Source organism: Leucopleurus acutus, assembly GCF_964270905.1.
Source record: "Leucopleurus acutus genome assembly, chromosome: 15".
In the NCBI taxonomy this organism is placed as follows: Eukaryota; Metazoa; Chordata; class Mammalia; order Artiodactyla; family Delphinidae; genus Leucopleurus; species Leucopleurus acutus.
The window spans coordinates 27,293,828-27,311,685 of NC_139157.1; the positions used below are offsets into that span (position 1 = coordinate 27,293,828).

The 17,858-nt window shown below is 38.0% G+C and overlaps 1 protein-coding gene across 2 annotated transcripts in view; it reads right to left on the reverse strand.

Annotated features, from left to right (window-relative positions):
- The window catches only part of PDE7B (phosphodiesterase 7B), a gene marked incomplete at its 5' end in the record, with an annotated part of 217,993 nt that overhangs the window by 34,665 nt on the left and 165,470 nt on the right, over positions 1-17,858 (reverse strand). For both annotated transcript variants that reach the window (XM_082855542.1, XM_082855541.1), the window contains 4 exons: positions 537-637; positions 2,698-2,793; positions 4,758-4,821; positions 6,817-6,968. In XM_082855542.1, the coding sequence (XP_082711668.1) occupies positions 537-637; positions 2,698-2,793; positions 4,758-4,821; positions 6,817-6,968 (413 nt within the window). The remainder of the gene's footprint in view (positions 1-536; positions 638-2,697; positions 2,794-4,757; positions 4,822-6,816; positions 6,969-17,858) is intronic.

Sequence of the window (17,858 nt, forward strand, 5' to 3'; positions counted from 1 at the left end):
ATGTTTTAAATTTTGGATTAATATATTGCATCTAGGCATATTTTTAAAGAGGTTTTTGATGCTCACAATTTCTCTTGGGCCTGAATCAGGATGCCTAGTTGCCTCAGTAGGAAATGCAGCTGAGTCTTGAGGAGTTTTAATTCTATTTGTTGATCAAAAACCACGAGGTGGGAGACTTCCTAGAAAAGTTCAGTTCTGGTACTGTTTGTGGCAAAGGTTCAAGGCAAAAGCAGCTAACTTTTGTGATGGTTGAAGATATCTAGGACGTAGATTGTCATAGAGAGGGTTGTTTTCATCCTAATGCAGCCTTGAAAATATATAAATTATGAAACAGAACCTCTGAAAACTTACATCCTCTTTCATGACTATTATACAGTTTTCAGAGCTGATACTAAAACCTTAATATAAGCAATATGTATTCATGCTATAAATTGGCCCATAACCCAGTCGCTCTGATATGTCAGGTGATCTGGGACCCGGCAGGTAGTTTACATGGCATTTCCAGATGGCCGAGGAGGCAGCGGGTCTTGCCTTACCTTTGGCTCCTTTAGGTAGCAGTGCATGGCCTGGGTGACGTCGGCTGCGTGAACAGCATTGTGATAAGGGTTTTGGCTGTGGTAATCTTCTTGAACCATGACTAGGAGGTAAACAGATAACTCAATCAGCTAAAAACAAAACACAAAGGACATACTAGCTCAGACTTATTGAGGGTCCCTTTTGCTTAAAAATAACAGTGTCTCCAAAATGTGCAGCCTGGGGATGCTTTAGAAATGGACACGATTTGCCAGCTTGGCAGTTCTACTGGGTTGATTTCAGTGGAGAAGGAGGGGGAGGGAAGAGGGAAGAAAGGCTAAAAGGATTTGTGAGGCCCTTGGGATTCCTCACCACCTTCATAAATCACCCCTCTCTGGCATTCATGAAGGCTCTCATTCATTGGAAAAATAAATATGTAGGAAAAGGGCAACTTTATTTCACACTATAGTTTAATTATTTAAGTTTGCTGCCATTTAAGAATAATGTGCCAATAAAAGAGGTTTCCTTTTAAAGAGACCTACTCTCTTCCAAAGGTTGCTTTATCACTTAAGTAACAAATACTGACCAAAGCAAATCTGGGGATTCTTCAGGCAGAAATTCATAGATCCAGCTGAGGAATCCTTGGATTTATTTCTATCTTATTCAGATTAAATGATCATCTTTCTTGCCCTTCCAGTCTAGGGACCGGAGTGTTCTTGGAACCAAATAGAGACACAAGGAAGGCAATTTGGATTTGCTATTTACAGAAGCTACTTGCCTGCTTCAGCTAATAACTAAGGCAATGTCTAGGATGCAATATATTCAGTGTGTATAGAATGTCCTGGCTTTCAAGTGTGGCTTTGTTCTCTCAGCCCAGCTATGACTCTGGCTCTGGATTCCAGTGTTATTTCTGTCATTGAATCTTTGCCTTTTCCCCATGTACTCTGGGTGCATACACACGTTCAAAGTATCTGTGCTCTCCCTCTTTAGACAAATCAAGATTATTTGGCTCTATTCATGGCCATTACTTTGCTCAATCAATCTGAACACAATTAGCTTGAGGTTATCTGTGTTTCTGGAATGAGCCATGCTCTGGCTTGTTTCCAGTATTTCTCTTGTGCCACATGTACCTTTTAATCAGCAGGTTTATTTGACTATTATATGAACCCTGGCTCTATTACTTATCTGTATTGGGCAAGTTACTTAACCGAAAGTTTCCTCCCTTTCCTTCTCTATAAAATAGGGATAACAACAGCTCTGATCTCAAAGAGGTGCTGTAAGGATTAGATGTGTTAATATATGCAAGTTCTTAGAAGACTTTCCAGCACATGTAAACACTATATAAGCCTGGTGGTTGCTGCTACTGTTGTTACCACCATCACCATTATTTTATCCTTGATGCGTCAAGTCAGCTTCCAAATGCAAAGCGCTGCCATGTGCCAAGTCAAAGAAGCCAGGAACACACTACGAGGCAGAGGAAAGTCATTTGGTGACTAAAAATGTGCCCTGGATAATTCACTGGAAGATAAATAGGAATATGCATGAAGTCAAATGAGATCTGGGGCTGCTTCTTGATGAGGAGAGATGGTGGAGTTGAGTGGGAAGACGGTAGGCTTTCAAATCAGACAGACCTGGGCTTGGACTGCAGCTCTGCCAATTATATGTTGTTGACCTTGAGCAAGTTACAAAACCTCTTTGTACTTCTCCTTACTTATGGGCCAAATGGTGATAATGGCCAACTTGCAGGGTTGTTGAAGCTGTTGTTCAAAATAACATACCAAAAGCCCCCTGCATACAGTGGGTGCTACACACATGGTAGTTCTTATCATTAAAAAAAAGCCTGTTGAATATTTCAACAACTCATATCCAGAGTGGCATTATTTGAGGAATATTTTCTGGGATTTTGTTCATATGTGAGCAGATCAGTAACTTCTGTGACAGTTATTTGCTCTTGAAGATTGTCTTTACATAGCCTTTATCTCTTTTAAACATAACTAATCAGGTAAGCATTTTTTCCAGTGATTTAAATAAGTAAACTTATTTTAAAATTAAGATGAGATAATTTAAGACTAATATGAGGTCTTCATCTACCAGGCTATGGCTCTTGCCAATTTACGTTAAAGAATATTGTAGACTGCCATTTTTCAGGGGCAAGGGGGTAGAAATAAGGATAAAAGGACTTACCTAAAAACCTGTGTAAGGTCACCATATCTAACTTGAAGTGGTGAATGAGCCCATGGGCGTTGAAGAGGTGGCACAGCAGTGTTACCAGGCTGTTTCCTATAGGGGAACAGCCACCTGTTTTAATCCATTTTCATCACCATTAAAATATCAAGACTAGCAATAGGGTCCAAAGTTTCTGTAATGAAAGTTCTCTGATAGGATCATTTCTTTTCCCCTTCAGATTTAAAATTATTCAAGTATAAAGATATTATTACTATGATCTGGTCCCATATTTTCTCTTATTGTACAAGTAAAATTAACTCAGACCTTCTCCCTATACTAAAGGCAATGAAAACATTAAGAGTTAAAAGGAGTCTGCCTACTGCAGTATCAGGGACACATACGTGTGTGTGTGTGTGTGTGTGTGTGTGTGTGTGTGTGTGTGTGTGTATGTGTGTGTGTTTGTATGGTTACTTTTTTAAAGACATAGTTTAATGGTCACTTGAAATGTGTCTTAAGTTGCTTCCAATTGACTCTTACATTTACAGGGGTATCTAAGCCACCACAGTGCCTATTCTTCTTTTGGAAAATCACCGAAGATGAAATTTGACTGTGAGATATTTTATAACTCAAGCCAGCAGAGGTGCAAAATTGAAGCTACAATAACTTGTAAGCATTCAAGAAATACTGTTCATTAGAGAGAAGGGTTTTAAATATTAAAAGCATTATAAAGTTTATGAAAGACTTTGAAATGTACCAAGAAGATGACTGGCTGTCTTAATTGGAAAACTAGGTGTTGCCCAAGCACACTCTTCCAGGGTACCTGGTTCTATGTGTTTCTGTAGCTTTCATCATCTTTGAGCTATTTCACAACAATCAAAGTTGTAGATAACTGATATTATTGCAGATGATTCTTGGCTGTATACATGCAAATGAAATTAGTGAGGTGGAAATACAATTGATTTCCCCCTCCCAGTTTCTCACCTATTTACAAATTCATTTTGGCATTTCTTTCTGCTTTTATATGTATGGCTCTTTGAATATTCCTTTGAACTAGCTGTAACATTTTACTGGATCTCTAATTAATTGAGTTTAATAAAATCATTGATGTGATCACTTCATATCTTTATGAGAGTCGTGATTATACTCTCTTTTTAACAAATACCATTGAACAAATTCTTTTGTTCATGGTTAATTTCATATACTGGTCCCCATCTCTCAACTGATTTGAGCAAAGCGAAATGCAAGATTATGAGATACAGCCCTATATGGTCTAGTTATCTTTCCACAGTGTAAAGCTCAGTTTCATGGTCTTAGGCCGTATCTCTCTCCACTGTGTGGTGTTTGTCAAGAAACAGAATGGTGAGAAAACCATCTGTAATGACTTAAAACACAAGCCTGTAGATGATAGGACATGTGACGGTCAGCATTAAACGTGACGTCTTTCATTGGCTCCCTATTATCAGCATTCGTTTAATGGGCAGATGAAAATATTATAGGATTTTGTTGTTTTCTTAAGGGAAGCCTCTATAGGCACAAAAATTTAAAAAGTGGAAACAATAAGAAGGTCTACTTTTCCCTTCAGCTGCAGCCTAAGTGTTTACACTCTATCCTCAGGAGTTGTTTTCTTCTCATGATGCCAAACATATCTGAACAATACCTGTAATGGGGCAGACTCGCTCACTTAATAAAAGTGCAAAACCATTGGCCCAGTAAGAGTCAGGACTGATCAGATGTGTTTTTATGTTTCTAGTTTTCATTGACTCACAACAAACTCCTTCCTTTTGCATGTGGCCAAAGTATTCTGCAAGGAAGGAATCTAATCTGTGGTTTCTAAATTGCTTTGGAAACAGCAAGACCAGAAGGAAACTGTCTTAAGTTTTGAGGTCCAAATTCAACCCTTCTTCTTCATTTGAACTAATTTTCCCTTGCCCTGGTCCTTCTTGAGTGGCTGTAGATTTATGAATGTGGGAAAAGAAAGAAAAAAGAATAACAGTGTTTAAAAATATATTTTGTTTTTCACAAAATTAATCCCACTTTAATGGTGTGTACTTTAGTGAGAATGCTTTTGGGTGACTTACCATTTGTCAAGCGATCAAACAAGAAAATGTCAAAATCCCACATTCCCACTTTGGAGAGCATATGCTGAAAAGACAAACAAAAGCCAGCACTCTCATGAATCATAGCGGAGACTCAAATATTTACTTTGAGACATCGTGAATTAAACAATTAAACAGTTGAAAATAGCATACTACTATCTATGTATAACTGGTTTGTAGTAAGACAAATCTTACTCTGCAGCCTAATAACAACAGTGTTAAAGGGACAGGCTCCGGAATCAGACCGCCACATCCTATGTTGGCTGCATCGCTTACTGGCTGTGATACCTTGGGCAAGTTCCTTAACTCTCTGTACCTCGGTTTCCTAATTTGAAAAATGTAGCTGATAATACTATTGCTTCAGAGGGTTGTTGTGAAGATTAAATAAGGTAAAATATGTAAAAGTGCTTAGAGCGGTGCAAGTACATAGTAAGCACACGATAGATACCTTTTAAAATTGTAGTTCCGTTAAGTCTCTACATCACAAACTACTGTGCACTTAGGGGAGGAGGTTTACAGTGAACTTAAAAAAAAAGAAACCTAGATGACTGATGAGCACACTACTCTGCTCAATGTGGACGAAATGTGAAATTAACCCCTGTAACAGACAGGAAACTGAAGTGTGGGCAATTGAAAATATTGGGTATTTTAAGACCTACTGTTCAATGTAGACTTACTGTGCTATTTTTCTTTTTAATAATACCCCCTGATTGGAATTAGATGGTGTTAACTCTCAGACACAAAGTTGCAGTTGCTGATTCTATCCTCACTGTAGCTCCTGCGACTGCTTTCCTCTCCTCTCACAGGCCCTGCTTCCCGTAAGGACCAGCTCACTCTCCTTTACCTGCCCTTGAATGGCCTCCCTGTGTCTTTTGATAAAATACAACGGCCTCGTCATGGCACACAAAGGCCTTCAGAACAGCATCAGAAAAATGAAGGGATAGTAGGTTTCTGGTGAAGTCTAGTTTGAGTGAGTTTTTATCCAAAAGTCACACAATTCTAAAGGCGGAGCCAAAATTTGATCTCTGGTCTGTTATTCTTTCTGCATCTCACCGTTGTCCTTCTTGAGAGGTCCCCACAGAGAGTGCTCTGTCATGGATGCTCCAGCACTGGGAGCTTAGCCTTGCTGTCTCCTCCTCTCACCAAATGAAACCACCAACCAACCAACCATTCACTCAATCTCAGACCTTGGGCTGTTAGAAGGAGTGATATTTGCTTTCTTTTTGTAGACCTAATGTGGGGAATTAGTTCTTCTAACATTACTTGCTGCTTATTTCTTAATAGTGTATACCATTAGAATGTATTTCTTAATTGCATATAGACAGCATAATATTCCTTATCATAGGAACTATAAGATATTACCTTTGACTTCTGTTTAAACTGAGGTGGTTTATTCCTGAAATTTAAATTCCTTTGGGAGTTTGGGCTAGAGATAACCTTTGAACTTTTTTTAGATTGTCACACATTGGATTTCTACCCTCTGTTGGATCAATGCATTGCAAAAATAGTTGTCAAATTAGTAAAATTTTTTTGAATAAATTAAAAATTATAAAAAAGACAGTGCCCTGTATTGATAGCCTAAAGTGGAATTAAGAGTTGGTAATTACTGGGTTAATTTCAGGGTAGCTATTATGGTGAGATAATTCAACGGGTTAAAAAATTCATTCCTTCACTGGTAATCGGCCAGTCCAAAACTTCATTTTATTTAGTGTTGTGCAAATGTGTTTTGCACATTTATAAAAATCAAAATAGCTAGCATGTGCTAGGCATGAGTATATTAAGCATGCAAACATGCTTTACCTTGTTTAATCCTCGTACCACCCCTATGAGGTGAGCGTTTCTATTACTCACTTTATATTTAAGGAAAAAGTCCAGATGTGTTGAATAACTGTCCAGAGGCACGGAGCTCTTCAGTGACAGAAGTAAAGACTCAAACCTAGGTGCTATTGGGGGGTGGGAGTGGGAGGGATGGGGAGTAGAGGGGGGCACATGCTCTCAGCCACTGGCCTGGTATGAGGCGACAGAGGGGTAACTAGCTCACCCTTGCTTGTCCAAGGTAGTCTTCATCCAGCAGGTGGAGCGGGGCTTGCGGTATAATTCCACGAAGCAGCCTTGATGCATGGAAGTATCTTTGAAAGCTTAACAGTCTTTTCACCTTTTTCTTGGTGCCAATTTCCCCTGAGTGTGTTGTATCTGTGGAAAGTAATCAAATTCAGAAGTTATATATTTAAAAAGCCCCATTTTTCTCCACTATGTAAGACTACAATGTACTATATAAAGGAGAGAAATCCAAGAGATGCTCTCCAGTGCTTTCTTAATACAGACCGTTTAACCCTCATTTGCAATTTTTCTAGAAAAAATGATATTTCGTATATGTTACATTCATTAAAATGAGATTTCTGACTAATTTTGGAAGACATGAAATACATGAATTAAAAACTTCATTTTCTTATGAATGATGCTGGTAAACTTAGTGAGTGAATTCACATCCTTCTGCGTGCATTTAAGGAACAGTTATGCTTTTTTTCCTGCCATACTGGAGCTGAGGTTCCAAAATTTAGAACACGTTCTCATCCTATCCTCTCTCTAGTCTGATGAAATCCTTCACCTGAATTAGAAGAGTTGAGAACACACTAGCTTAGACATGAGGAGATCTTTCCTAATGTCCCAGGAACATCAGCGGTAAAGGAATTAAAAATCTCAGCGCAAGAGCGACCTAGATTGCCATGACATGAGGCAGAGTGGGTGTTTATTTCTTGATGGAGTATATTCTCTTTTACTGGTGGCCATAAAAATCTGATCCTGTCAGTACAGATATTTTAATACTCCTGTCACATGTGCCTTTTAAAACTTGACTGTTGATTGTCCAGAAATACCCCAAGCACATTATTTGAATGTCTGTCAAGGTATGTCTCATCTCAGCTGAAATTCTATGAATCACTCAGCCACATAAGTGAATTCTGCTGCCAATTTTAGACCTGGAGTCAACTGAACAGTCCTAGTAGGAAAACGTACAGTTCATATACAAAGAAATTTTGGGTTCTCTCGTGCCTCCTCCCATGTCCCCTTTTCCTTTATAGAACTCAAAATCACAGTGGATATTAGAAGCCCAGGAATCAATGGGCAAGGGTCTCCTTAGCAATGTGGCACTCCCCAAGGGCAGGGAGTGACCAAACTCAGTTCGTTACTTGCATTAATTATGCACGCAAGGACTTAATTCAGGGCAGACAACACCTACTACTTTCTGAAAATGCCACCTTATTAAAATTCTTTTTATTTTAAAATGGTTCTAGATTTCATGTGTGGGGAGATGTAAACAAAAACATTAGGAGATAAGAGGCGTAAACTGAAGTTGGGTGCTTAGGCTCACATCAATATTAAAAATGGCATATATAGACTCAATTCTACTGATGGCTTCTCACTCATTTCTATTTGTTTATCAAGTTAAGGTACAGGATAAAGTGGTTCATTCATTAAAAAAAATGTTTTGAGGGGGGACTTCCCTGGTGGTGCAGTGGTTAAGAATCTGCCTGCCAATGCAGGGGACACGGGTTTGATCTCTGGTCCAGGAAGATCCCACAGGCCACAGAGCAACTAAGCCCGTGTGCCACAACTACTGAGCCTGTGTTCTAGAGCCCCTGAGCCACAACTACTGAAGCCCGCGTGCCTAGAGCCCATGCTCCGCAACAAGAGAAGCCACCGGAATAAGAAGCCCGTGCATGACAACGAAGACTAGCCCCCGCTCGCTGCGACTAGAGAAAGCCCGTGCACAGCAAGGAAGACCCAACGTAGCCAAAAAAAAAAAAAAAAAAAAATGTTTTGAGGGAATTCCCTGATGGTCCAGTGGTTAGGACTTGGCACTTTCACTGCTGGGGCCCGGGTTCAAACCCTGGTCGGGGAACTAAGATCCTGCAAGCTGCTTGGCATGGCCAAAAAAAAAAAAAAAAGTTTTGGGCTTCCCTTGTGGCACAGTGGTTGAGAGTCCGCCTGCCGATGCAGGGGACGCGGGTTCGTGTCCCGGTCCGGGAAGATCCCACGTGCCGCGGAGCGGCTGGGCCCGTGAGCCATGGCCGCTGAGGCTGCGCGTCCGGAGCCTGTGCTCCGCAACGGGAGAGGCCACAGCAGTGAGAGGCCCGCGTACCGCAAAAAAAAAAAAAAAAAAAAAAAAAGAAGTTTTGAGTGCTACTAAGGAACAGGCACTGTTCTAGATGCTTGGTGAGGTCCCTCAGTTCTAGATCCTCCAGGGAGCAAAACAAAGATCCCTGTCCTCAAAAGCTTGCGTTCTAACATAGAGAGATAGACAATCAACAACAAAAAAGCAGTAATGTATAAAAAGGTATTAGAAGCTGGTATGTGAAAGGGTGAAGGAAGAAACGCAGGGAATGAGGGATCCAGGGTTCGGTGTTAGGGTAGTCAGGGTTGGCCTCGTCAGAGGCTACGATTTGATCAAAATTGAAGGAGATGAAGGAGCTGGCCGAGCAGATATCTGGGGAAATGCCTTCCTTACAGAGGGACCAGCTCGAATAACCCTAGAGTGGGAACGTGCTTGGTTGGCTGGCATGGGGGGTGAGCAGCAGTTCAGTGTGGATGGGGAGGAAAGGAAGAGGAAGGAGTAAGAGATGTGGTCATAGAGCAAAATGGGTGTGTGTGTGAGAATTATGCCCTGAAAGCTATTGTGATGGCTTGGGCTCTACTGTCAGTGAAATGTGAAACCACCACAAAGTTTTGAGAGGAAGAGTAATATGGAAACACTTAACGTTTAAAAAGGGTCACTGTGGTTTCTGTGTTGAGAAGAGATTGTAGCAGCAAGCTTTGATGCAGTGAGATCTGTTATGAAGCTATTGGAATAATCCAGGCAAGAAATGACGGCTGGTTAGATCATGGGGGGAACAGTGGAGAGTAGAAGTGGAGGGATTCTGAATATACTTTGAGTGCCTTCAAGTTTTTGGCCTAAATAACTGGGGAAATGGAGCTACCATCACCTGAGATGGGGAAGGCTACAGGTGGAGCAGGTGTGGGGTGGATTTCAGTTTTGTATGTGTTGCATTTGGATGTCAATTGGAGATTCAGGTGAAGATGTCAAGTAGAAATAAGTGGATATAAAAATCCAGGGCTTGGGGGAGAAGACTGGGTTTGAGATACAAATTTGGGAGTTGTCAGATGAGATTAACCTAGGGAGGGAGTGTAACTACAGATGAGAAAAGCATCAGAATCTGAGTTCTGGAGTACTTCAACTTAAAAGGATGTGGAGAAGAGTAGAGAGAACCAAAGGAGATTGAGAAGAAGTTATCCTGCGGGGATGGACGAAAACCAAGAGTATCATTTCCTGGAGGCCTAGTGAAGACAATATTGCAAGGAGGCAATATTTGATCCTCAGTTTCAAATGCTGCTAATAGATCAAGTATAATGAAGACTGAGAATTGACCATGGGTGTATACATCTGTCAAAATTCATTGAACTATGCCCTTAAAAGAGCACGTTTTATTGTATGTTTAGAAGCAACAACACCCAGTAGCTACAGGCACATCTAGCACTCAAATTTTGTTATTTAAATACAAGTTATCACTAAAATGAACCAGATAACCTTGGTGAAATGGCCAAGTCTAGGACTCAGGCAGGCAGAATCAAGATGAACTGTAACTTCTCGTAATGCCAGAAAATAAGGGAGAGCTCAAAAAATGGTGGGCTCATAGAAAAATGACAGAAGAGACAATGTGAAGGGGGTCCCTCTGAACAAATACGGGAAAAGCTGAAACTCAACATGGATAATAGAAGAGTGGATTATAAACCATCGACTGAAAGAAGACTCCAGCAGTCCATACTGTTAGTAAGCAAGCGAGTAAATAAATAAGGGAAAGCTCTTCCTTGCAATGAGTGCTGACCAATAAGGTAGAAGAAATAATAAGAGTTAGTTACCATTTTGCAACCTTTATAGTAATAACTGATTCAGGCCAAGATCATTAATGGACAATAAAATTGTTAAGTGAAAGCTTAAAAAGCAACAGGATAATTACATAGCATCAAAGTATCTCTTCACAGATAAATTATTAATCAGAAAAGAAAAAATGGACAAATATAGAGGGGGCACCATCTTCACTAACTATTCAAAGTTAACATCACCGGTCATAGGAAAAGCTGGCATCTTACTCTTCCTGATGTAATTCACTGAGGACACAACATCACCTATTCAGTGTTCCTGCCCCCAAATGCACATCCCATCCCCCAAAAGCGAAAACATTAGAAAAACCCAAGCTGAAGCATACTCTCTAAGTAAACAATCGGCCTGTACTCTTAAAAAAAAGTCAATGTCATAAAAGGCAAAGAGAACCTCAGGTATTGTTTCATAATAATGGATACCAGATATAGTGCGCTAAATGCAATGCACGGCTCCAGACTGGATCCTGGATCAGAAAAAAATTTCCATAAATGACATTATTAGGACAATTTGTAAAATTTGGATATGGACTTGTGTATGAGATAATAATATCCTATCTATAAATGTCTTGAATTGGATAGCTGAACTGTGGTTACATGAAAGAATCCCTTGTTCTTAGAAAATACATGCTGAAATATTTAGGGATAAAGGGGCATGCTGTGTACAACAAACTCACGTGGTTACGAAGAAAGTAGCAGCAAGGCACATTGGGCAAAATACAATAATTGGTGCATCTGGGTAAAGGGTACATGAATGTTCTTTGCTCCGTTTTTGCAAATTTTCTATAAATCTGAAGTTATTTTGTAATAAAGAGTCTAAGAAGAGAGGGAATGGGAAGGGAGAAATCTGAGGCAATGACATGGAGTATATTCAGCTCTCAAGGAGTTTTGCTACGTAGGGGAGCAAAGAAACTTGGCGATATTTCTATATAGAACTATATAGAATGAAATCAAGTGTGTCAGTAAAGAAATGAAATTTATTATTCCTGTGTTATGTAAACCTAAAAGGAAATATCCATACAATGATCTATTCCTTTTTTTTTATAGTCTATGAAAATCGCCCAATTTTAAAATACTAAAAGAGAATCTCCTATGTGGCTGAGAGCATGCTGTGTTTACATAATAGAATGTAAAGCAAGCAACTTAAGACTGGATTATGGAAATATGCCACGAACATAGCAAATTGAAATTATGGATTATTTCTTTGTCAACTTCCATTCAGCTTTGCAGGTGGTATAATATTTTAAGCAGAGTCATAGTTAAGATAATGACACTTGTCATATACAGTAAGTATAGGTGATAGGAAACAATGGTTTTTAGCCACTAGAATTATCATTTTGACTCAAATATTGCTAATCTAATGATGCTGTGAGCTGGAGATATCAAGTTGAGAGCCATTTTTTTTCCTTAATCAAAGAGGAAAACAGCAAGATTCTCTCCTTCCCTACTTATTATTTTCACTTTGTCAAATAGATGATAGTCTACCAACATGATAATGTATATCTCTTTCAATCTTTATTTCAATTTTTGATATTTTATGTCCTAATTTTTATTTTAAAAATATTATGTTAAAAAATGAAATATTTTAATTACTGAATTATTTGGTACCTTCTAAAATTTTGAGCCTGAGATAAGTGCCTCACTTGTCCCAACCTAGTTTTGGCCCTGTCTTGCATCTTTGCAGCAAAAGCTCAGATAATGTAAAATATATTTAATATTGAAATAACTCTATCTATAGATAGATTTATTTATAAAAACTTCTCATACTTAATTTTTTATGGTAGTGTGTAGGTTAAAAAATGTAGCATATAATGTCATTCACCGTGAGAGTTTCAAAGTTTTGGAACCAATTAGCTGTAATGATGTGTATTGTTATTTGTGCAATTTCAAACTTATTGTCTGAGATGAGCAGGTAGATATCTGCCAAGTTACAGTATTCATTGGTGGCCAATATTTTCTAAAATACCAAGGCAAGTCATGACTATGCCATTTAGTACTGCTATCTGGGTTATTCCTTAATACACAAGAAAATAATTCAGAAGTGATGCTGGGTGACCATTTATAAAAACAATAGGGCTTAATTTTCTTATGTGAGGACGTTCATAAAGCTAAATGAAAAATAAAATCCTCAAGGTAGCTCTCTAAAGAAGAAGAGCATTCCATAATGAAAGAAAAATAAATTTATTTTAAAACAATACTGATAACTAATTTATCAACTGTCATTTAGGGAGCATTTTGTGCTGTGAGATAACGGAAAAGTAGGATATAAACTGAAGGTATAGTTGGGAGAAAAAATCAATATAAAGAACAAATTGTGAATAAATCACCATGCTGTATAATAATCCTAAGTATTACTTTTCGAAGTGCCAAAATGTTTTATACAGTTATTGAATAAGACCTGACACATTTGTTTCCAAAAGGACTTTCAGTGAATAACTAGCATATTTTTGCTTTTATTATTAGGGGTAAGTGATAGGCATTTCTGGAAAGAAATTTAAATGATTAGCTAAGCTAAATTTTGCAGATAGCTCAGTTAAAATCAGCTTGCAAAAATTTAAAGAATCTTAACAATGTACGTAATAATAAAATACTGGGTTTATTTAATACTTTTATATAATTAAAAACTTATTATTTAAAGGCATTCACAGCTATCTTAATGGTGTTTTTTGTTTGGATTTTGTTGTTTTATAGGCTATGGGTCTCCATAGTCTCATTTGGAACAGTTATAAAATGGTGCTCCAGAATGTTTCATTGCCTAATCTATGTGCACATTGACCCTGATTGTGAAATTCATTTTCTGTTTACTTGTTCTTTTACAAATTTCACAAATTGTGCATATTAACACATTTCTGCACTAGTTAGAAACTAATTTTAGGGTTATGAAGTTTATATTGGCACTGCTGATATGGTAAGTTTTAAATTTCACAAGTTGGGGTCGGCTTAAATGCAAAAAATGTTAATAAAAATTATTTTCATTTTGAGTATCTTCTCTATGGCATATTCTCTTTACGGGGGGCTGATAAATTTTGGTACTTGGAGAAATCTTAAACCTATAATAAGTATCTGGGATAAAAAAAGTTATAAGCACATTTATATGATGAGGCTGTTTCTGTCGACTGTATACATAGTTCTCCAGCAATGTCTATATCTACTGTTCCCAGAATTTGAATAGTTAGTAATTGGTGCAGAAGTAGCTCAGGTGATAGTAAGAACGAAAAGCGCTTTTAGATTTAAATGAGCAGAATTTGCTTCAAGCAAACATGGAGACCCAACTCCACAAACTTAATATAATACTTTCAGAGCATTAATTCTACTGAATACTTAAAATAATGTTATTAATAAATGCCCTAGGGCTTCCCTGGTGGCGCAGTGGTTGAGAGTCCGCCTGCCGATGCAGGGGACACGGGTTCGTGCCCCGGTCCGGAAAGATCCCACATGCCGCGTAGCGGCTAGGCCTGTGAGCCATGGCCGCTGAGCCTGCGCATCCGGAGCCTGTGCTCCGCAACGGGAGAGGCCGCAACAGTGAGAGGCCCGCGTACCGCAAAATAAATGAATAAATAAATAAATAAATGCCCTAATCTGATAATTATTGTACTAATAATTATAATACTTATATATTATGTATTATATAATTATATATAATTATTATATCATAATAATTATAATGAAATTCCTTGCTGGGTTAGTGGCTATTCATATGCTTTCTATATTCTTACAGGATTTTAAATATGTCGTACTATAGAGATACTGGTATAAATAACTTATTACTTCTCTAGGTCAGAAACCATCTTATCAAACTTTGTAACCCTTTGTATCTAGTGCATAATCTTGCTCATAATGGAAGCTCCATACAAAATTTGTTGCTTTAATCTGAATCAGTTCTCTCAATTAGTTTATAGAAAAATCATTATTGAATATCATTTTAAAATAATAAGCCAATTTGTAAAGTGTGATTCTAAAACTTACACTTGTACGTTAGCTTTTTTTGGATAAATTTATTTATTTACTTTTGGCTGCATTGTGTCTTCATTGTTGGGTCTTAGTTGCTGTGCGCGGATTTTCTCTAGCTGCCGCGAGCGGGGGCAGTGCGCGGGCTTCTAATTGCGGTGGCTTCTCTTGTTGCAGAGCTTGGGCTCTGGGTGCGTGGGCTTCAGTAGTTGTGGCTCGAGGGCTCTAGAGCGCAGGCTCAATAGTTGTGGCGCACGGGTTTAGTTGCTCCGCAGCATGTGGGATCTTCCCTGACCAGGGCTCAAACCCGTGTTCCCTGCATTGGCAGGCAGATTCTCAACCACTGTGACACCAGGGAAGTCCCTGTACCTTAGCTTTTAAAATCATTTTCTCAACCCCCCAAACGGAGTTCCAGGGACCATGTCCTCCTGCTACTGCCATTTCCTGTGAGTGACCTCCACTATAACATTGTGCCCCGTGTGACTGCAAATTTACTCTTATTTACACATCTTACTTTCTTATTAGGCTGTAAGCTCTCAGAGGCCAGATTCCTGCTAGTTTTCTTTGAATTTCCACAATATACTGCAAGATATAGGTGTTAAATATATGATGATGGAATTAAATAACTTTCCTGTGTCTGTGCTCCAGTTTTAAGTTCAAGAATGATGAGTCTTGGAGAAATCAGGTTGAGATTCTAGTTTTAAATATGTAGTTTTAAAAAAAGATGAAAAAAGTTAGTTAGTGTGATTTTAGGGGCCCTGAAGCACAAATAGCAGATTTACAGTATAGCTCTTTCTCTTTTATTGCCAATTCTACTAGTTTAGGATTCAGGATTCCTGCAAAGTGGGAAGGTTAGTGGAGTTATCCAGGATGGCAGTTTTCTTGAAAACATTCATGAGGGTTTTAAGATTGAAACAACCACATGCTAAGATGCAGTTTCCCTGTAGATATAATTTTTAAGGAGACTACTTTAAAAAAATGAAAAAAAACCTAGTAAAGAGGTTATGTGTAGAAAACAATATCAGTGGATTTCAAAAGTGTATAATGTGGACTTCTAGTTTTTTTGACGAGGTGCTGAATGAGACTAGTGCTCATTTCAACATGTATTAAAGACTTCAGTTTCATGTGCTTTAGTCAAATCCCAGCTTTCACAGATTAGTATCTCTAGACATTAAAGTCTCCATTTCTTCCTAAAATAACCAGATGCTTTAAAATATAGAAATGATATTATGATTTTGATACATGATATATATAGAAAGCCCTAAAGACTCCATCAGAAAACTCTTAGAATAATTGTATTCAGTAAAGGTGCCCGATAAAAAATCAATACACAGAGATCTGTTGCCATTCTGTACGCTAACAACAAACTATCAGAATGAGAAATTAAGAAAACAATCCCATATACAATTGTAATCCCATATACAATTGTAATCCCATATACAATTAAAAAGAATAAAATGCCAAGCAATAGATTTAACGAGGGAGGTGAAAAATCTGTATACTAAAAATTGCAAGACGTTAATAAAAAAATTTGGAGACAAATAAATGGAAGGATATTCTGTGCTCATCAACTGGAAGAATTAATAGTGTTACAATTTACATACTACCTAAAGCATCCTACAGATTCAATGCAATTCCTATCAAAATTCTAATGACATCCTTCACAGAAATAGAACAAACAATCTGAAAACCACAAAAGATCCTGGATAGGAAAAAAAAACCTTGAGAAAGAAGAACAAAGCTGGAGGCATCACACTTGCTGATTTCAAACTATTTTACAAAGCTATAGTAATTACACAGTATGGTATTGGCATAAAAACAGACAAATAGATCAATGGAACATAATAGAGAACCTAGAAATAAACCCTTAACATATATGGTCAATTAATTTATGACAAAGGAGCCAAAATTATACAACGGGGAAAAGATTCTCTTCAATAAATGGTGTTGCCATTTGTGACAATATGGATGGACCTCGGGGGCATTATGCTAAGTGGAACAAATCAGTCAGAGAAAGACAAAGCCGTATAATCTCCCTTATATGTGGAATCCAAAAAAAAATCAAGCTCATAAATATAAGGAACAGATTGGTGGTTGTCAGAGGTGGTGGGTGGGGGTGAGAGAAATGGGTGAAGGGGGTATTAAATGTTAAAAAGAAAAGAAAATACTATGTCTTTTTTCAAAAATCATCTTCTTTCAAAAATCATCAGTGCTCATAAATGACCATATTTGTTTATTTTTCCTGTACATATTGCCAGCAGTCAGAAAATGGTGCATAGAAACTAATAATGACCAAAGATATTAGTTGTCCTGTAACATCAAGTGTGGAGACTGTTCTCACGTGGGTCAACATATATTTAAGACAAAGTCAGTACAAGTGACCTTTGAGATCCTGGAGTAATTGGATTGAGATAAAATGTAAATTAAATTCCTTCTGGAGAATTTAATCTGGAGCATTTTCTAAGGTCTTTAATAGAAAAGTAAGAAAATCAGTTGTGATATCAAAAAACAAACAAAAATACACACAACGTAACATTAACAATAATAAACACACACACACACACAAAAGGAAAGAAACAAAAGGAAAACAAACCCAAACCAAAAGAAAACTCATCATTATCTTAAAATTTAACTTGAAGTTGGAAAATCAATTTGGGTTAAAAGGAGCTAAGTTATTTTATGTTTTCTAAACTCAGGTCTTGGACAGAGATGTATTAAAGCTGCACGTCATTAGCTCTTCTACGTATGACAAATACTCACGACTTCTTGAAGGCTGTCACTAGAAGAAGAGTTTTGCTTCAACACTGCCACAGAGTGGGAAGAGGTGGAGGAAGAGGAGTCTTCTTTAAGGCAAAAGGAGAATTGTTTCTCTACTTTCTAACTTGTTTATTTATTTTATTTCATTTTTAAAAATTTTTATTGGGGTATAATTGCTTTACAATGGTGTGTTAGTTTCTGCTTTATAACAAAGTGAATCAGTTGTACATATACATATGATCCCATATCTCTTTCCTCTTGCATCTCCCTCCCTCTCACCCTCCCTGTCTCACTCCTCTAGGTGGTCGCAAAACACCAAGCTGATCTCCCTGTGCTATGCGGCTGCTTCCCGCTAGCTATCTATTTTACGTTTAGTAGTGTATATATGTCCATGCCACTCTCTCACTTTGTCACAGCTTACCCTTCCCCCTCCCCATATCTTCA